A 25,990-nucleotide genomic window follows, 5' to 3' on the forward strand; every position below is an offset into this window, starting at 1 on the left:
CCTGCTGAGAATTAGCCCAGTTCCATTATGTGTGGGGGAGCCCTTGCCTGTTCGGGGTGCACAGATACAGCTGAGAGGCTCTGCAGGGATTGCAAAATTAAGAAACCGCATGATAGGAACGCTATCACTTACTCTTTCGTAACAAGCCGTGTGCGGGAAACTGAACAAAGAGCAGGCCTTCCTATCACTCATGCAGCTGCAGCACTCGTGTGAAAAGCCGCCTAAGGCCTGGGAAACAAAACTGCAGAGACTCAGGGTGAGCAGGGGCTCTAGGGATCTCAGCTGTCTTTTTACATTTCTCTAATTAACCAGAATACTGAGGGATAGATTGCTGCTTGGCCTGCAGATAAAGAAACTGAAAGCCAGGGAAGATGAAGTGGCTTTCTCAAATTGGAGGTCTGAGAAGCCCAGCTTCGGCTGTAGCAGCTAAGTCTTCTGACCCTGTGGGCTGTCTGTAGACTGCAAGCCTGAGTAGGATAGTGATTAGCCAGGATGTCAAAGCAAGAAGTATAGCATGAAACATTATGAAATCTTTTCTAATTGGGAAAAAATTAATGATGATGAGGATCTCAAAATCTGATCCCTCTGCCTTTATCCTGTTTGATCTATAGTCACATCATATACAGGGTCTTTCTGTTTCATCTTTTATCTGTTTTGTCATACACATTACCATTTTCATCAGAATAGGGCGTGCTTTCATGAAATGTGTCCCTGTCAACTTGACTTTTAACCACTCAGAAGACCTGTGGTCCTTTATATCAGCGTGAACTCCCACTTTCTGGTCAGGTAGGAAGGGTTTGGATGTAACCAGGGCAGCACAGGTCTGGAAGAACGTTACCTACAATTTCCATCCAAGAGTGGGTGGATCTCAGGCCCTTGTTTCACGTCTGTTTGTAATTCAGTTTTTCTCAGATTTTGTAATCCCACAGATGAGATTTTCATTTGGGGAAACTTTGCATGGGATTTGTGTAATAGTGGAGCTTGGTTTGCACAGGATCAACTGTATTTTGTGGCAGACATTGAGCCAGCTCTCAGTAAACTCTGTTTTTAAACACATTATTTTTTCTCTATTAAGAATATCCATCTTTGGAGTTAGATACATTCTCCTTTCTGTTGCTTCTTTTCCCCTCCTGCTAATAAGAACGAGGAGTGCTTCCCATTTAGGGTCACTAACTTCTCTACATTCACAGAGAGAATTTATGTTTAGTAATATATTCTCCAAAGAGAGTTCACCTGGAACCTGTCTCATGGGAAGGCACATAATGCCCAATGCTATAATAATGAAAGTTTTTGCATCTTAGCCCAGTTCTTTGGGTAAGGACCAGAATGGTCTGACTCTGAGTTTAACAGATTACTGCAAAAGTATAATTTAATTTGTTCAGATCTAATATTAAATTCGACGCAGATTTTTTTTTTTCTAAGCAAACCGCAAAGCCATACTTATTGAACACCTGCTGATTTACATGGAAGTCCTTTCAGTTATGAGTTCCTTGTCAGGAACGGACTGTGCCTAACATTGCACTCGGCACATGGAAGGAGAATTATGCATATGTGTGGAATGAAGGAGACTGGTGAGAAGTAGGGTTTTTCACAAGTGTCCTGTCCAGAGGCCACTCCAGATGGAAATGGCTCTCCCCAACACATCCAGTTCTTTCTTAAGGCTGAGCTGCAGCTTGATCTTCTTCCAACAATGAAGAGGAAAGGCATTATTTATCTGAGATTGTCCTTGTAGTGTTTAGCACAAATTTGGTTTCTAAGGAAAGGCTGGCAAAGCAGTGACACAGGAAACATTATTCTTAGGTATTCTTTCTCTAAGGGCCATAGACTGAGCAAGACTTTTGTGTAGTTACTGTAGCCATGAAAATAATCACTGGATGGCATTCATAGTGGGGAAAAAAAGTATCAACCATAGAATGATCTGCTGAATGTCAGGGAGCAGGGCTTAACAGATTTGCAAGGCCAGCCAGACCAGCATTTTCTCTACTGACCCCAGTACTTATTCAGCATTTTACTACGTGTAAAACCCTTCTTGCTCATTTCTTAAATGTCAATCTAAGTCAGAATTTAGGTTTTATAACTGCTGACTTGTGGGCTTTCTTTGTGCCTACAGAGGTGATATTCCTGCTCACTCTGAAATCAGTGTGGAGTGCAAGGATAAGGTTTCGGTGACTTGTGGCACACAGTCAATGCTCAGTCAATAGAGAGGAAGGCAGAAGGACAGATTGCTGGGAAGAAGGAAGAGAAAGAGAGAGAATGATTCTGGGCTTGGGCCCTAGTATCAGCCTACATTCAAACAGTCCATGGAAAGGCAGAGTTATAGTATAAATGTATTTTGGTGCAAAAAAGTTGAAAATTCAGGCATAATTTTTTTCATAATATACATTTTTTATAAACTTTTTGAAGATCCCTCAGTGTCCAACAGATTCTGCCATTCACCAGATGGGTAACCTGGAAATGTTCATTAACTTCCAACTTTTAAATTTGCTCATCTTTTAAATGACATCATACCTTCTTTGTGGGGATCTAGAGAAGTGTAAATGAGTTTATGCACATAAATGTCTGACAGATCAACTCAGTACATGTTAAGAGATTTTTATTTTTTTATGGAAGAAATTTTAGTTGTATGACTTCTATTTACATGCAATTATTGCGCAACTTTATTGCATGCAATACAGTTTTTCAAAGTATGCATGGAGAACTTGACAATCTTGACAATCAAATCAAGAATATTAAAATATACATTATTTTCAATAGGAAACTTCTTTTTTGTTTATTTATTTATCTTAAACCAGAGAGAATGCATGTACCAGAGAAAAACATGTAGGGAGGGAGGAGAGAGAGATATCCTTAGTGGGGCCTGATCATGCCACAGCCCCTTTTTCTTCCATTTTGCTATTCCATCAGGATCCTGGACACACATGCACCTGGCATGATTTTCAAGTTGCCATATGGGATCTGGCTCCCTCTACACAGTGTTTAACCACTGCACTGTGGGCCAGCCTATGGTTGTTTTTTAACAAAATGAGTAATCTGTTCATTAATTCCAGTGATTATTATTTTTTCTTTTTTATTATTTTCTTACATTACATTTAATCACATATATGTTTACAGTGAATAACATTTCTCTCTCCAGCATGATCACCGTGCATATCAGTCAAGACAGACATTCATATCCACATCGTTTTTTCCAGATTATTATTATTTATTCTCATTATAATTTTTTAAACATTCAATCACAATATATCATGTGGCTTGTAAAGAGAATTTACCAAACATGAAATACTTCTTAGGCCAGTCCAGTTGAGACTATTCATGTTACCGTTAACAGGTAATAAACCATTTCTGTGTCCCACAAATGTCATGCCTCTCTATACTCTTCTCTATATTCTTCCCTTTTCTTCCCCTCAGTCCGCACTGTCTTCAACATCCACAACTATTTTCACTGCTTTTATGCCTTCCAATATTTTAATCTCTACCATAGAGTATGGATAGTCAGTAAATATTAAGTGGATACATACAATATCTTTCTTTCATAGCCTGGCTTACATCACTCAGCAATCAATCTTCCATATTCAACCACTTTCTATTAAATGCCAATGTCTTGGTTTTTTGTTTGTTTGTTTGTTTGTTTGTTTTAATGGCTTAATAGTATTCCATAGAGTGTATGAGCCACACTTTTTCAATCCATTCATCCGTGGACATTTGGGTTGATTCCACATCTTAGCAATCGTGATTAAGGCTGCAATAAGCATTGATGTATAAGCGCTTTTCTAACTGAGCATTCTCCCATCATTTGCTGGATCAAATTGTAGCTCTATTTGTAGATCTTTGAGGAACCTCCATATTGTTTTCTACAGTGCTAGACCAGTATACATTCCCACCAACAGTGTAGAATTGCCTTGTCACCACAACTCCACCAACACTTACTACTTTTTGTATTATTTTTTTTTTTTGGAGTTTTTCGCTATAGGGTGCGTGCGCTTGCCAGACAGACAGAGACATAGAGACAGAAAGCGAGAAATCACCCCCTAGGGGGGATGGTCACGCCGCAATCCCTTCTCCTCCATTCTCCTTTCGGGATCTTGGGCACGCACGCACACGCGCCCGACGTGAGTTTTAAGCCACTGGGTCCGGGACGCGAACCGCGGTCGACTACATGGGAGTCCAGCAACATAGCCATTACGCTAACTGCTGGTTCCCGCTACTTTTTGTATTTTTAATCTTTGCCTTTCTGGCAGGGTTAGGTGGTGTCTCATCATGATTTTAATCTGCATCTCCCTTATGATGTGGGATGTTGAGCATTTCCTCATATGCTTTTTGGCTGTTCATAGGTCTTTCATAGACAGACTTTTGTTTAGCTAATTTTCCCATCTTTTAATTGGGTTAATAATTTTTTTCGGGTAAGCCGCTTGAGTTCCCTGTGTATTCTGGTAATCAGTCCCTTATCTGAGGCATATTTTACAAAAGTATTCTCCCATTCTGAGGGTTGTTGATTCACACTAATTACTTTGTCCTTTGCTGTGCACAAACTTCTTAATCTGATATAGTCCCACTTGTCTATTTTAGGGATTATTGTCTGTGCTTTGGGAGTCTTATTTAAGAAGTCGTTGCCTTCCTCAATGTCTCGCAGTTTCTCCAGTGTTTTCCACCAGTAGCTTTATAGTTTGAAGTCTTAGGTTCAGATCTTTGATCCATTTTGAGTTAATTTTTTGTTAATGGTGAAAGATAGAGATTAAGTTTCATTTTTCTGCAGGTGGATATCCAGTTTTTCCAGCACCATTGCTAAAGAGGTTTTCCTTTTCCCACTGGATTGACTGGTATCCTTTGTCAAAAATCAGTTGGCTGTAAGCTTCAAGGCTTATTTCTGGGTTCTTTATTCTATTCCATTGGCTCACCTATCTGTTTCTGTGCCAATACTGTACTGTTTTGATTATCACAGTTTTATAGTATATTTTGGGATCAGGAAGTGATATGCCACCCACTCCACTTTTCTTGTAGAGGATTGCTTTTGCAATACGAGGTCTTTTATGATTCCAGACAAATTCTATGATTGTCTTTTCTAGATCTGTGAAGAATGTCTCTGGTATTTTGATTGGAATTGCATTAAATATGTAGATTAATTTGGGTAGAATGGCCATTTTGTTTATGTTAATTCTTTCAATCCAAGAACATGAGATGTCCTTCCACTATTTTGTGTCGTTTTCAATATCTTTTTATTTTTATTATTTTTTGAGAGTTTTTTGCTATAGGGTGCATGTGCTTGCCAGAAAGACAGAGAGAGAAAGAAAGAAAGAAAGAAAGAAAGAAAGAAAGAAAGAAAGAAAGCAAGCAAGCAAGCAAAAATCATCCCCACAGAGGGGATTGCCACACCACAATCTCTTCTCCTTCATTCTCCTCTCGGGGTCTTGGACACGCATGCACACACACCCAGCATGAGTTTGAGTCACCGGGTCTGGACTCAAACCATGGTTGACTACATGGGAGTCCAGCAATGTAGCCAACTGCTGGTCCCTCAATATATTTTTAAAGATTTTCATAGTTTTCTTTGTAAATTTCTGATTTCCTTAGTTAGGTATATCCCTAGGTATCTTATACATTTTGTGGCTATATTAAAAGGGATTTCTTTCTTCAGCTCTACTTCATTCAATTTGTTGTTCATATATAGAAATGCTATAGATTTTTGGATGTTGATTTTGTATTCTGCCACTTTACTGTATTCATTTATTACTTCAAGAAATTGTTTCATGGAAACCTTTGGGTCTTCTAAGTATACTATCATGTCATCTGCAAATAAAGATATTTTCAACTCTTCTTTGCCTTTTATATTATTCTTTTTCTTGATGCATTGGCTAAGACTTCCAGCACTATATTAAAAAGCAATGGAGAAAGTGGGCTTCCTTGTCTGGTACCAGTTTTTAGTTGAAAACCTTTTAGCTTTTCCCTATTCAGTATAATGTTAGCTATAGGTTTTTTTTTTTTAATTTTTTTAAAATTTTTTCTTTGAGAGGTTTTTGCTATAGGGCATGTGCGCTCACCAGACAGACAGAGAGAGACAGAGAGACAGAAAGCGAGAAATCATCCCCCATGGGGGATGACCACGCCACAATCCCTTCTCCTCCATTCTCCTCTCAGGATCTTGGGCATGCACGCACACGCGCCTGGCGTGAGTTTTAAGTATCCGGGTCCAGGACGCGAACCGTGGTCGACTACGTGGGAGTCCAGCGACATAGCCATACACTAACTGTTGATCTCTATAGGTTTTTCATGTATGGTTTTTATTGTGTTGAGAAATGACCCTTATATACCAATCTTTCTTAGAGTCTTTATCAGGAAGAGATGCTGTATTTTATCAAATGCTTTCTCTGCATCAATTGAAATGATCATGTGGCTTTTATCTTTCTTTCCATTAATATGGTGCATTCTATTAATGGTCTTGCATATGTTGACCCACCCTTGCATCTCTGGATTAAAGCCTACCTGGTCATGACGAATAATCTTTTTTATATGTTGCTGAATATGATTTGCAAGTATCTTGTTGAGAATTTTTGCATCTATATTCATCAGAGAAACTAGTCTAGTAGTTTTTCTTTTTTTGTCATGTCTTTTTCTGTTTTGGGAATGAGGATGATGGAAGCTTTATAATATGAATTTGGGAGGTTTCCTTCCTTTTGGATCTTTAGAAATAATTTTAGTAAAATGGAGATTAACTCTTCCTTAAAAGTTTTGTAGAATTCAGAAGTGAAGCGATCAGGACCTGGGCTTTTCTTTGTTGAGAGGTTATCTATTACTGATCCAATCTCTTTGCTTGTTATGGGTCTATTCAGGTTTTCTATGTCCTCTTGATTCTATCCTGGTAGATTACAGGCATCCAGGAGTTTGTCCATCTCTTCCATGTTCTCTTGTTTGTTAGCATATAGTCACTCATAGTATTCTCTAATGATGTTTTACATTTCTATTGTGTCTGTTGTAATACTGCCTGTTTCATTATGCAGTTGATTTATCTGGTTTCTTTCTTTCTTCTTTATCAGTCTAGCTAATGGTGTGTCGATCTTGTTAATCTTTTCAAGGAACCAGCTTTTGTTTTTATTTATTTTCCGTATAATTCATTTATTTTCTATTTTATTTATTTATGCTCGAACCTTTATGATTTCTTTTCACCTGGCATTTGTTGTTGTTGTTGTTGCTGTTGTTTTTCCAATTACCTGAGGCATGATGTTAGGTTATCTATTTGCCACCTTTCCATCTTTTTCTTATGAGCATTAATTGCTATGAATTTCCCTCTTGTGACTGCTTTTGCTATGCCCCATAAATTATGGTAACTTGTGTACTCATCATTTGTTTCCATAAGTTTTTAATTTCAGACTTAATTTCTTTGGTAGTCAAGAAATTATTCAGAACTAGGTTGTTCAGTTTCCATGTTTTCGTGTGTTTTCAGGGTTGTTTCTTGAAATTAATCTTGAGTTTAATTCCATCATGGTCAGAGAAGATGCTGGGTACAATGCCCCATAAATTATGGTAACTTGTGTACTCATCATTTGTTTCCATAAGTTTTTAATTTCAGACTTAATTTCTTTGGTAGTCAAGAAATTATTCAGAACTAGGTTGTTCAGTTTCCATGTTTTCGTGTGTTTTCAGGGTTGTTTCTTGAAATTAATCTTGAGTTTAATTCCATCATGGTCAGAGAAGATGCTGGGTACAGTTTCTATGCCTTTGAATCTGTAAAGGCTTGATTTGTGTTCTATCATACAGTCAATCTTTGAAAAGCTTCCATGTGGGGGGTGAGAAAAAGGTATATTTTGTGGTCTTAGGGTGGAAAGTTCTATAGATATTTGTCAAGCCCATTTAATTTATAGTATCATTTAGGTCCTATTTCTCTCTGCTTAGTTTTTTGTCTAGAAGAGCTGTCTAAAGGAGATGGTGGGGTGTTGAAACCCCTAACAATTATAGTGTTGCACCCTATCTCTCCTTTTAGCTTCATCGGTCTTTCCTTCACATATTTAGGTGCTCCTGAGTCAGGTACATAGAAATTTATAAGCATAATATCTTCTTGGTTAATTAGCCCATTTACTACTATATAATGTTCTTCTTTGCCTCTTCTTACAGTCTTCGTCTTGAAGCCTATTTTGTCTCAAATTAGTATCACAACTCTAGCCCTTTTTTGATTTCCATTTGCATGGAATATCTTTTTCTAGCCCTTCAATTTTAGTCTATGTATGTCTTCATCCATAAGGTACATTTCTTGTAGGCAACAGATAGAGGGTTTCTGTTGTGTGGTTTTGTTTTGTTTTGTTCTGTTCTGTTTTGTTTTTTAATCTATTCAGCCAGTCTGTGTCTCTTCATTGGAGAGTTTAATCCATTAACGTTCAATGTTGTTATCGATATTTCCAGACAGGTTTCTATCATGAAGTGAGCCATTTTCTTGATTGTTTTTGGTTCTCTTATATCCTTCCATCTGACTTTTTAGTTTTCCTGGAATAGTAAGTACTTCCTTCAGAAATACTTAAAGAGCTGGTCTGGAGTTGGTAAATTCTTTCAAGTTTTGTTTACCCGAGAATGTTTTTATCTTTTTTCCCATATGAAGGATAATCTTGCCGAGTATAGTATTCTTGTTTGTAATTGCCTTTCATTTAATTCTTTGACTCTGTTTCCCCATTATTTCCTGCCTGCATTGTTTCTGATTAGAGGTCCATGTTAACTTGATAGGATAACCTTTGTAAGTAACTTGACGTTTCCCTCTTGCCAATTTTAGTATCTTGTCTTTGTCTCTCGTTTTGGCCAATCTGGCTATGATGTGCATTGGAGAGGATCTTCTTGGGGTGGTTCTATTTGGGGTCCTATGTATTTCTTGGGTCTGGATATTTGAATGCTTCTGTAGGTTTGGAATATTTTCTTCCAGGATTTTATAGAATAAATGATCAATGCCATTATTATTTTCTTCCTCTTCTGGGATACCAATTATCCAGATGTTTGGGCATATGATGGTATCTAGTATTTCTCATATATTATCTTCAATTTTTTTGGTTGTTTTCTTTCCTTTTAATATTTTTTTATAGGTGAGGTTTTATCTTCTACATTCAAGATTCAATCTTCTGTGTAATCTACTCTACTTTCAGTACTTTGAAGGAAGATTTTAATTTCCTGTATCACATTCTTCATCTCTAACTGTTCCATTTGATTATTTTTTATGGTGTCTATTTCTTCTTTCAAATCATGAAAGGATTTCCTCATCTCCTGGAGCTCGTTGTCTCTTTTCTTGCATTTCATTTGGTTTGGTCACTACAAATATTCTGAATTATTTATTTGACATTTCTATTACTTTTATTGTGTTGTCTGTGGGTGTTGCAGAATTGATGCTTTCCCTTGAAGGAGAGACATTTTGTTAGTTGCTCACATTTCTTGTGCTTCTGCTATTGTCCCTAATCATCTGGTGATCTATAGGTTCCTTCCTAAATTATTCAAAGTAGCTCCAAGGTATGCAGGAGTGGAAATTGGCAATCTCTCTTCTGCTCTGCCTCCTTGTTGCTCATCAGCACCCTGCGCTGTTGTCACTGGTCCTGGGTGACCCAAAGTCCTCCCTGTTTCTAAAGAACAGGTGCACCTGAAACTGAACTGCTGAGTTTCAGCTCAGTAACAAAGAAGAGATCTTGTGGCACCAGGCACCTGGCAACACCGATGTCCTGAGAGTTCAAAGGCAAGTGGGGGAGGGAATGAGCCACAGGTCCCAGCTATTAAGCCCTGTAGCCACAGGCATCCTGAAGTCCAGCAAGACTTGAACAGGTGTCTGGATGAGGCAGGAAGGGGTGCAAGTTTGTCTCAAAGTTCCAAGAAACAAACCTTAGAGTTCAAAGGTGAGCGGGAAGCGGATGAGCCATGGGTCCCGGCCTATTAAGCCCTATCGCCGTAGACAGCCTGACATCCAGCAAGACCCTTCACTTGAACGGGTGTCCAGATGGGGTGGGAGGGGTGCAAGTTCATCCCAAAGTCCCAAGAAACCAATTCCAGTGACTATAGTTTTTGAGAAAGCACATATCTGTTTATTGTCCTGGACTTGTCCACTTCCATTGATATGAATTCCCCAGAGCGGAGAATTTCAGAGCACAGGGCCCTGAAATTTCTCAGAAGAGCAGCAATCACAAGTGGTAGCATTCTCAGAGACTCTCCTGTGTGTTGGCATGAAGTCGAGGGGTTGCTGTTTTCTAAATTGCTCTTAGGTGTGAGTTTCCACACTTACTATGGGTATTAGCTCCCAGGTAGAGTCATTCTCTTTCCAGAGATGACCAGATTCTCCTTTTTTTTTTTGTATTCTGTGTTTTCTCCTCAGAGGAGAGAGAGCATGTTTGCCTGAAATGGGGCCTTTAGTAAATCCAAGTCTTCCTTAAGTTTACCTGGAGTTAGCAGAGATAGGAGCTAGCAAAGGCAAGGAAAGAAAGTCAGGTGGGAGGTCTGCCCATTACTCTCTATGACCAGATGTCAGCACTTCCTAACACCTTGGTAAATAACGTTTTTCTGCAAAACATTAAACTCAAATCCTACCTCTTTCAAAAGCATCATTTTTTTTCTCCTAAGGTTAGCTTTACTTGGAATGAGGGTCTTTTTCCTAAAATGTTTTATAGTGAGGCAGAGTTATAATGAAAACACAAAAGCATTTAATTCAGTTGATGAGTAATACTGGAGACTGGAAGGAGTCAGAGAGTTTCCCCGATGTCTTCCTAGAGCAATTATTATGCGTAGATGGTTTGGGAGACCTGGAAAAGAACTACTTGGGAAAGCCTGGCAGAACCTCTCCTTACAATCGCCTCTGTTTTCCACTAGTGAAGGTGGAAGGAGAGGGACTCCAAGCTCCTCTCGTGGGCTCATGGTTAGCGTGTATGGGCACTAACAGTGTGCCAGGATGGGCTTTAAGTGTCACATACATTAAATTAATCTTCAGATTACCTATTTTCTGAGCTACATGCTATTGTTATCCCCATTTACAGAGGAGGGAACCAAGGTTTAGATAAATTAATTTCCTAAGGTCCACCTGTTGGTAAGCAATAGCGCCAGTAGAAAATCTGGGTAGTCTGGCCCCAGAGCCTTTTCTCTTCACCACGTCTGACCCTCCGTTCCTGAGAAGTATTAGTCCTACTGGAGGATCTTGATAAGAAGCTTGAGGAGTCAAACATAAATAGAACATTTCTCTTCTGTAGGCTTTTTAAATATCTGATTTTCAGTAGAATTTCAGGCATAAGTAGCATTTTTCATCTCAACAAGGCCAAATTGCCTATGTAGGCTATATGGTAGCTTGACATCTTCCATATAGTGACCCCGCTTCCTGGTAGAGCAGTGCATTGTTATAGGTCGGATTCTCTGAAGCAGCTGATGAGATGCAGGTTATTTATTAAGGATTGTTTCTGAAAGGGAGTGAGTGCAGGAAGAAGCTGAACAGCATGCAGACCGGTCACGTGGTGCATGAGAAAGCTGTCTTGTGGCAGGCTGGACCAACCATCAGTATGTGGATATGAGCCATCCAGGGGAGAGGAGGTACCTTTGGGCCAGGGAGCTCTCTCCAGCTGAGGCAGAGCATGAAGGACCTGACAGCTGCGAACTCTCTCCTGAATCCTGAGGCACCCACTTCTTCCTTGAAGAAGGGTTCAAGGTGAACCTCTTTTCCATTTTGACACAATTTTATCACATATGTGAGTCTACTCAAAGACAACTATTTTCAGTAAACTCAGCCTCTTATTTGCTTGGATTCTAGGTAAAGAGATATTTACAATATCTTGTAAGTAGAAACAGATCCTCAGCTATCTGCCGTCCTTTTACTATAGCCCTAGGTAGAGGTAAAAGTATAATATTGGTAGTTTCTTTGAACTATGTGATAAAAATCAGAACTAGCATTTTTAAAGATACATGAACAATTTGTTTTACTCTCTGCATGTCGTTTAAGTAGAGCCAGTTAACTTTTTTCTGGAGGTCTAAAGGTATTTCAAACAAACAAACAAACAAAACCAGTGCAGTGATGGAAATCTCTAGTCACATTTTTCTTGCCGGTTGTCTTTAGAGAAATCTTTCAGTGATTAAGATTCCAGATTTAACTCCCTCTTCCTGCTTGTTCCATCATGAAGCCGAAGCAATCTTATAGTCACTTCTGCACGGACATTAAACTGCATCCCAGTTGACTTACATCTTGTCTACCCAAGTTGACCACAAGAGCTGTCCCTGTATAATTAGTGGATTGGTTTGTCTTTTAGGATCAATGACTGCCATGTCCCCTTGTTGCCCAAAACTGGGGACTAGCAGTCTCAGCTGCAAGATGTGTAAAACCTCTCTCTATTTCCTTTCAGGTTGGAAAGCTTATCCAAGAAGCAGCTGGAAGAAGTAATTTGAAGAGAGTAACTCTGGAACTTGGAGGGAAAAGTCCTAATATTATTTTTGCAGATGCAGATTGTAAGTCAACCACAGATCTCATGCAAGTCCAAGCACACTACCCTTCAAGACTCTCTTTGGTATCTCCACTTTTAATAGAGCACTGAAAAAGGACCTTTAAAGCAAAGGACAGTCAAGAAGGTGTCCTTATAGTTTACTGTCAGGGGAAGAGTACTTATCAATTGTCAGTTTAACAGAGTTTATTTTCCAGTGACTCACGAGCCATTTGACTCTGATAGTGTAGAATAGGGTAGAAGAGGTAAATGTTTGGTCAGTGTGTATAGTGGAAAGAGCAATGGTCTGTACCTCCAGATACCTGAAGCATGGTCTCTATCTTGATTTAAGAAATACAAAAGTTGTCACCTGTGCCTGTGACTGGAAAATAAATCCTACTTCACTAGCCCTACCAGCATTCTCTCAATTCCACACTGCCTTCTATTTAGTTATCCCAACCCTGTTCTGCTGCTCCCATGACTTTCAGTTAAGATAACACACTTGAGTTGGTTCTGTAGGAATAGCCCTACATTGAGGTGATTATCCCTTTCAATAGGACTGTACAGGGACTTAGAGCAAGAACCTAGGAAACGCCATGTCTCTAGGAAGAATGGCACTTAGTCCCTTCTGCACAGGTGTGGTCTTTCTGTTTTGAAAAGCTCTCCAGGGAATGAATTCCAAAATATCATTTAGTCATTCTTTTTCTTCTTCACATCCTGTCAGGCAGAGCTGCTTCCCCACCTTCATCACTGGACAGATGAGAAACCAGAAAGCAGATGGCTTGAATTTCAGCCTCAGTGCGGAATTTTTAGAGTTCTGCTGTAACCTTATATGAATTGTCAAGGGGATCACAGTTTTTGTACCTATTCTTCTTGAGTAGACACTCCATAGGCATGATATTGATGGCTCAATCCATTTAGTCATTAAGCAGCTAACATTTGTCAGATATACTAATATTATCTTGAAGTAGAACATGTAAGAGATGAACATTAAAGAGCTGTCATCTGCTGTTATACAACTCCATGTCAATATATAGGAAATTAATGTCTTCAAAGAAGATTCATTGCTGTTGCAGTTTAATTACTAAAATACTAATGAAAGATACATCTGGCAGGTCCTATAGGTTAGTGGTTGTAAATTAGCATTCTGTGGGCCAGATGCAGAATATAAGGTTGCATGCCTTTCTAGACATTATACCATGCTTAAAAAGCAAAAACTGCACATTTAAAATGCTGGTTTATGGTTTTTATTAAAATTGGAAAGATCTGGCATCGCTGGGCTTCTGTTCATGCATGGCACCAGCCAAATGCAGTGGTTTCCCTTCTTAGTTGCTCTGTCACATTACTTTTCCACCTGGAAGATTATACCTTTATATTATCTCCCTAGTGCTTCTTTGCATGTTGGGGGTTAAGACTCCTGTTATAGATGATGTGACCCAATCCCTCTGTTTTCACAGAATAAGAAAGAGACTCAAAGAACTGAAGTTCAAGTTCACATAGCAAGTAGTGTCAAGGTCTAGCTAAAAGTAGAACTAAGTTGTGTTTTCCCTCCTGGGCTATTCACATAATCTATGGTGAACACAACATTACAGCTGGAGCTTTGAAGTGGGGAGGGAGGTGGCTTCACAGACAGTCCCCTCCATAGGCAGAGCAGTGTTGGAAACATGGCTGTTTCTTCTTGCAGTGGACTATGCTGTGGAGCAGGCACACCAAGGGGTGTTCTTCAACCAAGGCCAGTGCTGTACCGCAGGCTCTCGTATCTTTGTGGAGGAGTCCATCTACGAAGAGTTTGTGAGAAGAAGTGTGGAACGGGCCAAGAGGCGCATAGTGGGGAGTCCCTTTGACCCCACCACAGAGCAAGGTCCCCAGGTAGGAAAATCTTGAATATTCCCTTGGTTTACTCATTCCTGGGCTAGCATAGGACCTAGATGCTGTGGTGGGAACCAACAAAGCAACATCTTCCTTTTTCCACTGCTGCCTTACTCTTCCACCTTGTCTTCACGGGTGGAAAGGTAGCCAGTGAGAATGCTTATTTCTTGTGTTTCTCTTCCCCTTTCCAAATGTTACTTCTGAAAAACATGGGATGAGGGTTGCCTTAAGGATATTTTGAAGTTTGGGAGTAAGTTGGAGCCTCTCAGCTCTAAAGAAAGCCCTGGACATGACAAGATGGATTTTGACACTGGAACCCACTGCCAGTCCTAACCACTGAACTTCAGGACATCCCTACAAGATGCCATGATCAAGGAGGGTGGGTGTCATTCCTGTTCAGAGCCATTTATTCCTTTACCAGCTGCCAAGGATTCTCTCTGCCTACCTGACCTAGTCTGGAGAGACCACCTGTAGCCTGTAGACATGTAGGAAATGAAGGGCTGGCTGACTCCCCTGTGCTGTATGGTGATCTGAATACTTCACACACTATGAGGGTGGTGAAGGCCATAAACATCCCTCCTGAGCAGTCAGGCTACACCCCTCAGCTCTCCAGGCATATTTCCAAGTGGAATTCTGGTTTTAATCTATTGACTCACAAAGGGATATCTAGACCAGCCCTCATCTGGGTCACTAGAACATAGGGTTTCCTAGTTTTCATCTCCTCAGTTTGGGAACCATTCAAGAGAAGACCGTTGTTCTAGCTGAGCAATTTATACTTGAGTGAATGTAGGTTTTTATATTATTTACTATTACAGTTGAATAATAATCGTGTTAGTTTTGGGGGGACAAGACTGGCCTTATTTTTTGAAGTAACGAGCTAGCCTTCACTTTTCACTCTCAATCTTTTCCTCCAAAGGTATAATAGAAATCCCTTTAAAAATAAAACCCAATAAGATATGGTGTGTAGCACTAGCTAAAGAGGCTGCGTGTAAATTTGTCTATTATTTTTGTCTTTTTAATATCAGTACAACATGCCAAATTATTCATTTGGTTACAGCAGTCAATTTTTTCCTCATATAAACAATGAATCATAAATTAGCCAGTGTCTCCATCATTTTGAAACATTTTCCAAATCTTCAGCTGGTACTTCTGGTTAGGCAATTCTATCAGAGCAGTACATTTATTGGCATCCTCAATATATTGGGTGGAACCATACAAAATTGCCATTTTTGGTAAGCCAAAATGGTAAATAACAGCAGTTTCACATTATTTGACAGGATATAATGAAACCCCCCAAAAAAAAAAAATTCTTGAGAGCATGCTTGTTTTCTTCCTTTTTCATAGAAGGTTTACTTGGAGTCATTAGATCATTTCTCCTGTAGATTGATAAGAAACAGTACAACAAGATCCTAGAACTCATCCAGAGTGGTGTGGCTGAGGGGGCCAAGCTGGAGTGTGGAGGCAAAGGACTGGGCCGGAAGGGATTTTTCATTGAGCCCACGGTATTTTCCAACGTCACTGATGACATGCGGATTGCCAAGGAGGAGGTATCAAATATGATATTCTTAACAAAAGTTACATACTTCTTGGGATAGTTCTAGAGCATTTCTAGTAGACAGTATCAGAGTTTTAGCCCTTTGCATGATATGTATATTCATTTTGCAATAGCACTAAATAAGGCTATAAAAATCCCATGTTCAAGAAAAAAGTTAAACTAGAGGACAATCAAGGTGGATAGAGAGAAGTCAGGTGACATGCTACCTGACTGTGATTATTATCAACTGACAAAACAGTCATAATTGCTGGTCACTGACCTCAGTAATACACTGGCCAAATATGGGTCACTAGGCTGTCCATTGGGAAAGGGAGGACATCCAAGCATCCTTGTGTCTGTGCAGGAGAGGGCCAGGAGTGGGCCAGCCAGAAATGCAGAGCAGTCGTTCTCAGCTCTGGAGCAGTGTTGGGAGGTCATGGAGATGGCCACTTCCTCTGTACCTGAAGGTCACACCCCTAGTACACACAGTAAGATCAGATGATGCCAAGGCAGTTGGGAGAGTGAGAGTGAGACCTAAGATCTAAAGTTAGACTCTTAGATAATCTCATTCTGGGAAAGTTTTGGATATTTCATAGTTTTGTGGTGTGGAACTTGAGTACCATTTAAATCATCAAGGCAGAGTAAACTTTCTCTGAAGTGTGGAAAGCAGGTAAAGGAATGGCCAAGCAACCATGTTGAGTCAGAGTATTTTGTTGCAGATCTTTGGCCCCGTTCAGGAAATTCTGAGGTTTAAGACAATGGATGAAGTTATCGAAAGAGCCAATAACTCAGACTTTGGACTCGTAGCAGCTGTCTTTACTAATGACATCAACAAGGCCCTCACAGTGTCTTCTGCAATGCAAGCTGGGACTGTTTGGTAAGATAAGAGTGGGTTTTTGTTGTTCTGGTCATGATGAATTTTATTGGTGGTAAAGTGGTCTTATGGTTGTCAAGAGCCAGGGTGAAATAAGCAAATATCCTCTGAAAGGATGGAGAAAACAGAGGCAACCAGACTGTACCCTAAGAAGGATACACTCCTTACTGGCTATATTGGGAAATCTTAAATAAATTTTGAATTATACATTTTTCATATGGGGGAAAAAGGGAGATAAAAATGAATTTTTTTTAAATAAATATTATGTCAGTTGGATTACTTTGGTGTAAGCAGAATCCATACTAACCCACAATACTTTTTTTTTCCATCTTCTTTCAGGATCAATTGTTACAATGCATTAAATGCTCAGAGCCCTTTTGGTGGATTCAAGATGTCTGGAAATGGGAGAGAAATGTAAGTGTCAAAGCTGATACCTGCAGAAGAAGAAGGATCACAAATACCAGCACAGACGACAGCTCACAAAATAGTTTAATTCTGGTACACCCTCTCACTCATTAAACAAACTTTCTGTTGAGCACATACTACAACCTAAGAACTACTTGTTACAAAGATGAGTAAGAAATAGTTCCCTAAGTGGGAACATATAAAATTTAATGTACCACTAATTCCATGATAAGGGCTATTATAGAAGTCAAATATCTTGTGTATTCAGAGGAGAAATTAATTTTTCCAGAATAAATAACATTTCAGTTTTTTAGAAGCAGGCATTCCAGGCTGAGGGGATGACAGTAAAAAAGCATGAAGGCGGGACCAGCAGTTAGCATAATGGCTATGTCGCTGGACTCCTACGTAGTAGACTGCGGTTCGCGTCCCGGACCCGGTGGCTTAAAACTCACGCCGGGAGCGTGTGCGCGCGTGCCCAAGATCCCGAGAGGAGAATGGAGGAGAAGGGATTGCGGCGTGGCCATCCCCCCTGGGGGTGATTTCTCGCTTTCTGTCTCTCTATCTCTCTCTGTCTGGCGAGCACACACGCCCTATAGCAAAAAGCTCTCCAAAAAAAAAAAAAAAAAGCATGAAGGCACAAAAATAAAGAACACCCAGAGAACAGGAGTTCGGTGTGCTTAAAACGAAGGTCACCAAATACCTTAGGGACAAATATGGCTTCATAAATACTTTGTTTTGTCTTAATAACATTGGAAAATTTTTAACTGACATTAGACAATGAAGAGGCTTTACATAAAATCTAGCTTTCTTACTTAATTTCATTTCCCCATAGCGAAATCGCCCGAGCAGTGAGAACTGCCTTTTGGCACATTTCCCACCACTGCTATTCTTCTGGGACTGACGTTGGTTGCCATTTATTTCACATCCATCCAGTTCACTCACTTACGTTACCTGCTCCACCCCTGTAGGTTTTTTGAACTTGAAAGCCAAACGCTCCTCAAAAAAAAAAAAAAAAAAAGCATGAAGGCACAAAAATAAAGAACACCCAGAGAACAGGAGTTCGGTGTGCTTAAAACGAAGGTCACCAAATACCTTAGGGACAAATATGGCTTCATAAATACTTTGTTTTGTCTTAATAACATTGGAAAATTTTTAACTGACATTAGACAATGAAGAGGCTTTACATAAAATCTAGCTTTCTTACTTAATTTCATTTCCCCATAGCGAAATCGCCCGAGCAGTGAGAACTGCCTTTTGGCACATTTCCCACCACTGCTATTCTTCTGGGACTGACGTTGGTTGCCATTTATTTCACATCCATCCAGTTCACTCACTTACGTTACCTGCTCCACCCCTGTAGGTTTTTTGAACTTGAGACTGGAAGGCTAGGGCATAGGATCTGTGGAGGGGACTTGTTAAAGATACAAGTGGAAAGGTTGGTTTAAGTAACATCTCAAAGAGCTTTAAAGGAAATTCCCTTTTTGTAGAGGATATACCAGAGTTTTTGAAACCAAGATTCCTGGCATATGGAGGATGTCTTAGCAAAGACTAGAAGAAGACCTGTTAGAAGGATTTTGCAATAACAATAATTGTTGTCTTAGTCTGTTTGGGTTACTAAAACAAAATACCTTAGATTGGGTAATTTATATAAAATAGAACTTTTTTTTAAAAAAAGTTATTTATTTAATTTAATTAATTTATTTATTTTAATTTGACCAGAAAAATACATAGAGAGAGAGAGGGAGGGAAAGTGAGAAAGCAAGCCACCAGGTTCGGGACTCCAACCAGGGCTGACCATGTGAGAATGTCCAACACCTTAATCATCATGCCACCTGCTGGTCCCCTAAACATTAGAACTTTAATGTCCACAAATCTGGAGTCTGAGAAATCTAAGATTCAGGCGTTGGCTGATTTGGTGTCTGGTGAGGGCCTGTGCCTCGTAGCTGGTGTCTTCTGTGCTCTCACGTGATACAGGGACAAGGGAGCTCACTTGAGCCTCTTTAGTAATGGCACTACTCCAGTTTTTGAGGGTGGAACCTTCTTGCCTTAATCACTTTCCAAAGTGCCTCTTAATACTACCATATTGAGTTAATAACACAGGAAAACAGACATAGCAGTTGTCATTAACTAAATGCTTTCTAATTATCTGGCTTTATGCTGACTTCTTTCTTAATGTTGTCTCATTTGGCACAGTAAATCTATGGGATAGATTGACTTATCTTCACATTACATAGGGTCCAAAAAATGACCTAGGGGTTAGAGTAGTTAAGTAGTTTGCCCAAGTTGCTGGCCAATGAATGGCCAATCTGAGATTTGAACCTAGGTCTCAATGGCTCCAAATGCACTTAACTACCATGGTATCTTACCAAGGAAGTGTGAGGGCCAAGTACATGGGCTCCTCATGGACAGGATAAGAGACAGAGTCCTCCTGAGATGATAAGGACCTAGAGAAATAGGACTATTTCAGAGAGAAATTAGACTCAAGAGGGATTTTATTTGCAGACTTGAATATATATATGGATTTTTTTGAATGGTATTCAGAGGATGAATGATAACTAGGTTTTCTGAGCTGATTTAAGCCCCACCCTAATCCAGAGAAAACTCACTAAACTTCAATATATATATGGATTTTTTTTAATGGTATTCAGTGGATGAATGGTAACTAGTCTTTCTGAGCTGATTCAAGCCCCACCCTAATCCAGAGAAAACTCACTTTCCTCACTTTGAAAGGAGATGATCCGTATTTTATAAATCCTGTATTCAGAGAAGAAGCATGTTCCATTTCCATTCTCTGCTATTGCTGAATGAATACTTTTCTGAGCAAATGCTTAGTTCACAATCAATCTACTGACAAGAACAGAGCATGAACCAGATACAGGACGTTGAGTTTGGTCTGCAGGTGAAGATAAAAGTCATTAGAACACTTAGCATGTCGTTGAATAAATGAAATGTATAACATTGAAAGAACTTCAAACAATTCCAGAAAAGGTCGTAATGTGATAGAGGCATTCACAGGGATAGAGGTAATTACTGTGAGTTGGAGAAGCCTGGGAAGCCTTTAGGTATGATCTGGTACAGGAATTTGATTGGCCTTTCCAAGGGAGGAACACTTGGGTAAATGGAGAAAGGTATTTTTCCCACCAGTTTGGTGGGCAATGAAAAGTAGCAATGAGACAAAAAATGAGTAAAGGCATTGTTGGAGAAGTATGGCGATTGGGAGGAAAGTCTAGTGAATTCATAGGATTAGAGCAGAGGATCTGTGTACTGCAGATAGTTTAGCTGGCAATTTCTAGTCTCCCACAATGAAACTCTAAAGTAGGGATAGCTTTGAGGCTAAAAGCAGTTTCTAGAATCAAACTACTCGGATTTGAATCCTGCCTCTACCCCTTATTGCCTGTGCAACCACAGACAAATTACTTAATGTAACTAAGCTTCAATTTCCTTATCTATGCATTAGGAATAATTATAGGCCTACCTCAGGGTTACCATGAGGATTAAGTGTTGGGACTAGTATGAAAACATCCAGCACATTGTCTGGCAAGCCTTCCGAAAACGTTAGCTGCTGTCATCATTACTGTTCAAGTGAATGCATATTACATAGAGGATCCTCCTTCTTAACCAACCAGTGACTTTGGAAGTATGGCAGAACTTTTCCTTAATGCCAGCTATTATCACCAGCTTATATTCTGTCTCTGGCAATGCCAGGGAGAAGATACTCTCGCCTGAACCTTTGCTTCTGGCCCCCTGTTCCCTCACTGAATAACAGCCAGAATTCATATCCAATTCAGATGCTGTTTGTACAGTTATTAGCGTTTCTCAGTGTTCATAAAGTCTTCATGGACTCTAGGTAGCTCTTCTTTGCTTGCACATAGTTTTCACTCTCTGCTTCCACTCTTCAAGATGCATTCCACTTGTTATTTCATTTCCTATCTGTCTGTGCTCTGTCCTCTCTGTCTGTGTCCCTGAGATGCCAGTCACTGACTCTGGGAACGCTGTTTGCAGTGACTGTTTTGTTATAGATCACTCCAGAGTGAATCACCAGCATAAAGTATACTAGTAATAAATCATCACTGCTGGGTGGAGCTTAATCTCAGGCCAGCCCTGGTCCCTCATTGAGGGCAGGCCTCATGCCAGGATCAGGTTGGTGATATTCTCCAGATCTGGTCTATTTCTATCAGAAATGTTCCCTTTGCATAGAAAGCTAGCCCAGGAGACAGTCTGGCTGCATCAGAACCACACGTAACAGAGGCCTGAGAGACCAAAGAATAGCTTCTCTCTACTCTTCCCAATACAGTTGGGAAGATTCAAAATAATCAGGGGGTGGGACTAGCAGATGACATAATGTTGCTGGACTCCCATGTAGTCAACTGTGGTTCAATTCCCAGACCTGGTGGCTTAAAACTCACACCAGGCATATGTGCATGCATGCCCCAAGTCCCTGAGAGAATGGAGGAGAAAGGGTTGCTGTGTGGCCATCCCCACCAGGAGGTGATTTTTTGCTTTCTGTCTCTCTCTGTCTCTTTGGTGAGCACACATGCCCTATAACAAAAATCTCCCTCAAAGAAAGAAAGAAAAGAATAATCAGGGGATGGTGCTCTTTGATGAGATCTTATCTAAATTATTCAGTTCTTTTTATTAAAAAAAAATAAAGCCACATGGTTTTTTGTTTCTACTTATCCCCAAACATGTTTTCCTTAAATGAACTAGAGTGGTAGGAAATACTTCGAATAGAAGAACCTGCTGTCCTGGGCCCCCACTCTTCCTCCTCATTTGATAAATCCCCAGAAATTCCACTTAATCTCCCTCTGGGCAGACTTGCTTATCCCCTGGCTTTGCCCCCTAGCACTGCCTACCCACTCCCAAGAGGAGCAGGGCAGGGAAGTCACACTTCCAGAAAGGAATTCCAAGAAGGAGTCCCCCTCCTCTCCCCCTCCTCTCCCCTTCCCCCTCCTGTCCCCGTCCTCCCCTCCCCCACTGCCCTCTACAGGTTGTGTGATGGGCTGCCCTGTAGTTCCCAGGGGCAGAGACCTGAGCTGAGCTGCCTCAGATTTGCCAGCCCAGCAAATCCATCCGTTCTGTCGTTCTTTCCTTCTCCTTCCTTATACACATTCCCCCCAGAGACAGGGGTGAAGCACAAGCTATAAACTATGGGTCAGAAAATGAGTGGAAGGAAATCTGTGAACCTCAGCATCTGAAAACCTAAGGACGTAGGCTTCAAAGATAGAAGCACTGTCAGGATACTGTCTCCCAAAGCTTCTCAGGTGGTGTGAGCATATGTGCGCGCATGAACACAGAAATGAGCCTCCCACAGCCTGGCGATGGTGCAGTCAAGCATGCCTATCTGGCGGTGCACTCAGAGATTCTGACTTAGTAGATCTGGGCGAGAGCCCAGGATCAGCATTTTTAACAAGTTTCTGGAGTGATTCTGATACAGGTGGTCTGGGGACCTTACTCAGAGAGGCTGCTGCTGACCAAATAAACGGGCAGAAAAATATATAGAAATAAATAGAAATCTACTTATTATATGAGTGAGTCTGAGGACTCCTAAAACAGTTGCTGGGAGCCACCAAAGTTTAACCTGCCAACAGCTTAGTTCTAGGTATGCCGAGGCAGGCTGTCTTGGGGAGTAGAACTCGTCTGCCAAGATGCCAGAAGCCAGGCCACGCAGTGTGCCTGATGACCACACAGAGAGCCTGGGCACGTCCATACCAGACTCTGCCTTTTGTGCGGCGCTTCCTTGTTGATTGTGGGCTGGATGCACCGCATAATTTTACTGGAGTAATCGATTTGAGAGAAAGACCCTGGACTGCGATCATGAAAGTGCTGAGGAGTGTAAACGCCAGCATTTCTCAACGTGTGGGCTGAACAACCACGTGTATCGGTCTCCTGGGTGCCCCAACCCCAGACTGACTGACACTGCATCTTTGGGAGGGGTGTGTTTGTGTGTGTCATGAATCTCTAGTTTTTTGTTTGTTTGTTTTGAGAGAGATTTTTGCAATAGGGTGCCTACTCTCACCGAAGAGACAGAGACAGACAGATACAGAAACCAATAAATCACCCTCCCCAGGGGGATGGCCATGCCACAATCCCTTCTCCTGTGTTGTCCTCTTGGGATTTTGGGCACACACACACATGTGCCTAGTGTGAGTTTCAAGCCACCAGGTCCGGGACTCAAACGATGGTCGGCCATGTGGGAATCCAGCCAAATAACCATTACGCCATCTGCTGGTCCCCCATGAGTCTCTGGCTTTAAGCAGGCTTCTCCATGGTACTTGTGTGGCTAAGATTAGGAACTGCTGTTAAAGAAATGAATGGGCACTAGGAGCTGGGGTGATTCTCCGGGAGTCCTGTGCAGCAAACGGCAGAGCCAAGTTGTCACTCCAGTCTGCTGAGCCCAGCTCTCGGGTACTTCCTTGCCCTATGGCACCTCAGTTGCCCTGCTCTGAGGCCTCTCCCTGGCTTTCCTTGTTGTCCCAGGCCCATGGACTGCCAGCCCTATTTTAGGTGGCAGTCAGTCCTCTACTCTGCCCCAGAGCAGGCTGTGTAGATGGTTGCCCTGGGGCTCAGGGAGGATTATCTTCAGCCCAGGGGGGGTTTCCATGGCATCAAACACCCAAAGACTAAGATGCAACGGTCACTTTCGAAAGCACCTCTACCTTGAGACTTCAGACTCCATGTACTTCCTTACATCCCTCACAACCTAGTTAGAGATCGGAGTGGGAGGAAAGTGTGGTTCAGGGTCTGCCCCAAGTGCGTGCACAAGCCAGGAAACGAGAAGGGAGTAACCGCGCTTCAAATAGGAGGCACATGATGTCCGTGATGAAGAGACACATCCCAAATTGCCCAAGGGCAGGAAAACGTCCAGAAAGAGCCAGAGCTGAGCTGTTAATAAAGAGACTCCGAGCCTGGATGGAGTTAACGAGGGAGCTGTATAGCCATGGGGCAATCCCAGTTTTCTCTGCCCATTCCTCTAAGTGGGACGACCTGTGCAGACACGGGGACGAGCAGGCCTCTGACGTCCCGGGCGGCGGTGCTGTCAACTCCAGCGACCGTGGTGCCCAAGAGGAACTGCTGGTGAAGCAGTGGGGCCATGCGTGGAGCCATAGGATTCCTGAAAGGAATCGGAATCAGGAATCAATCATTATAGCAGGTCTCGCCTGTGAAGTTACTAAAGAAGCAACTCTGTACCTTTTGAAACTGAGCATTTTTAAAAGACAGCCTTTCTTTTTTTCTTTAGAATTATTTATTTAATTTTATTTACCATTATTGTTTTATTTTTTTAAATTGTTTTGCTATAGGACACTTGCACTCACCAGAAAGAGACAGAGAGAGGGAAAGTGAAAAAGCAAGCTGCCAGGTCCAGGACCTGAACCCCAGACTGACTGATATTGCATCTTTGGTTGGCCATGTTGGAGTCCAGAACCATAACCACCATGCCGCTTCATGGTCCCAAGGCAACATTTCTTATTTATATATATATATTTTTAGAGGTTTTTGCCTTAGGGTGAGTGAGCTCGCCAGAGAGAGAGACAGAGGGAAAGTGAGCAATCACCCTCTCTCCCTGAGAGGATAGCCACGCTGCAATCCCTTCTCCTCCATTCTTTCCTGGGATCTTAGGCACGATCGCACATGTACCCAGCATGAGTTTTAAGCCACTGGGTCTGGGACTCGAACTGCAATCAGCCATATGGGAGTCCAGCAATGTAACCTCTACGCCATCTGCTGACCCCCGGCATTCTTATTTGATATTCATATACATCTCTAGGTGTTCTTTCATTTTTGTCATGGTGACAGGGTAGAACTGGAAAGAAGGGACTAGGCAGATTCCCCCCTCCCTTCCACAGGTTTTGAGTGCCGCCCGTGTGCCTGATACTGTGAGCTCTACACCATGTTTGGCAGAAGGCAGAAAGCCATTAGTAAGATGCAGCTCAGTTGGGGAGACAGAGGCTCAGCCCCCCCTCTTTCATGCCCCCCAATGTGTGAGTGCCTTGGTCCAGGTATGAAGGGGGCTCCTTCTCCCCAGGCTGTCAGGGAAAGCCTCACTGAAGAGTGGCTTTAAAAGGTTAGGGGGAAGAGAAGTTTTGTTATTTTAAAGGGGAAAACATACTTGATTTTACAATGAATTAGAAAAAAGGGGCAAAATTTTATCTTTAGAGGTGAAGGCAAGGGAATGGAGGACAAGGTGGAAGGAAACAAGCACTGCAGGCAGCAGGCTTTGGCCCTGGAGCAGATCCACTCCCCACGCAAGGAAGGGCTACATCCCGTCACCCATCACCCAGGCAGGTGGTCCACTCCCACCCGCCCTCAGGCCCAGCCATCTGCAAGCTCCTGGGAGGCTGGGACCAATTATGCTGTTTGGCTTACTCCAAGCTCAGTGCTGCCCTATAGTAACAGCTTAACAAGTGTTTGTTGAATGAATGAATGGTAATGACCAAGATCCCAGGGGGAGCAGTCAGAGGAGAATATTGGAGGAAAAGCTGGGTAGCACTTCTTTTTTTTTTTTTGTTTGTTTGTTTTTTTTAGTCATTTTTTTTTTTATTTCCTAAATCTGCCCTGTCTTGGTGGGGCTGTGGATAGTATTTATTCCAAATTATGTTTATAAGGCATTGCATATGATTTCTGCTTTTCCACAGTAGGTCTTTAGGCATTCCTTAGTACTTACTAAGCTAAGAAACAATGAAAGGAATCTAGAATGCCAAGCCCGGCCTGAGATCACCACATTTCCTGTCAGTTAAAGTAGATTGCATCTCTACGCGAGAGATTAGAACAGACATCCCAAGGTGTCCAGGGGCAGGAGTCAGGTTTTGAGGGGAAAGCACTCCAAAGTACTGAAGATGTGGTGTTGCCTGTGGGGAGAACGTGGCAGGGCCAGGCTGCTACCAGGCTCAGCCCAGGGGTCTGGCCCAGGGC

The 25,990-nt window shown here is 41.5% G+C and overlaps 1 protein-coding gene across 2 annotated transcripts in view; it reads left to right on the plus strand.

Moving 5' to 3' along the window:
• Positions 1–25,990, plus strand: part of ALDH1A2 (aldehyde dehydrogenase 1 family member A2) — a 138,455-nt gene that overhangs the window by 108,203 nt on the left and 4,262 nt on the right. For both annotated transcript variants that reach the window (XM_027765996.1, XM_014581871.2), the window contains exons 8-12: positions 12,324–12,426; positions 14,083–14,267; positions 15,650–15,814; positions 16,521–16,678; positions 17,015–17,089. In XM_027765996.1, coding sequence (XP_027621797.1) covers positions 12,324–12,426; positions 14,083–14,267; positions 15,650–15,814; positions 16,521–16,678; positions 17,015–17,089 — 686 coding nt within the window. The remainder of the gene's footprint in view (positions 1–12,323; positions 12,427–14,082; positions 14,268–15,649; positions 15,815–16,520; positions 16,679–17,014; positions 17,090–25,990) is intronic.

This window comes from Tupaia chinensis, unplaced genomic scaffold (genome assembly GCF_000334495.1).
Source record: "Tupaia chinensis unplaced genomic scaffold, TupChi_1.0 Scaffold000063_1, whole genome shotgun sequence".
Lineage (NCBI taxonomy): Eukaryota > Metazoa > Chordata > Mammalia > Scandentia > Tupaiidae > Tupaia > Tupaia belangeri.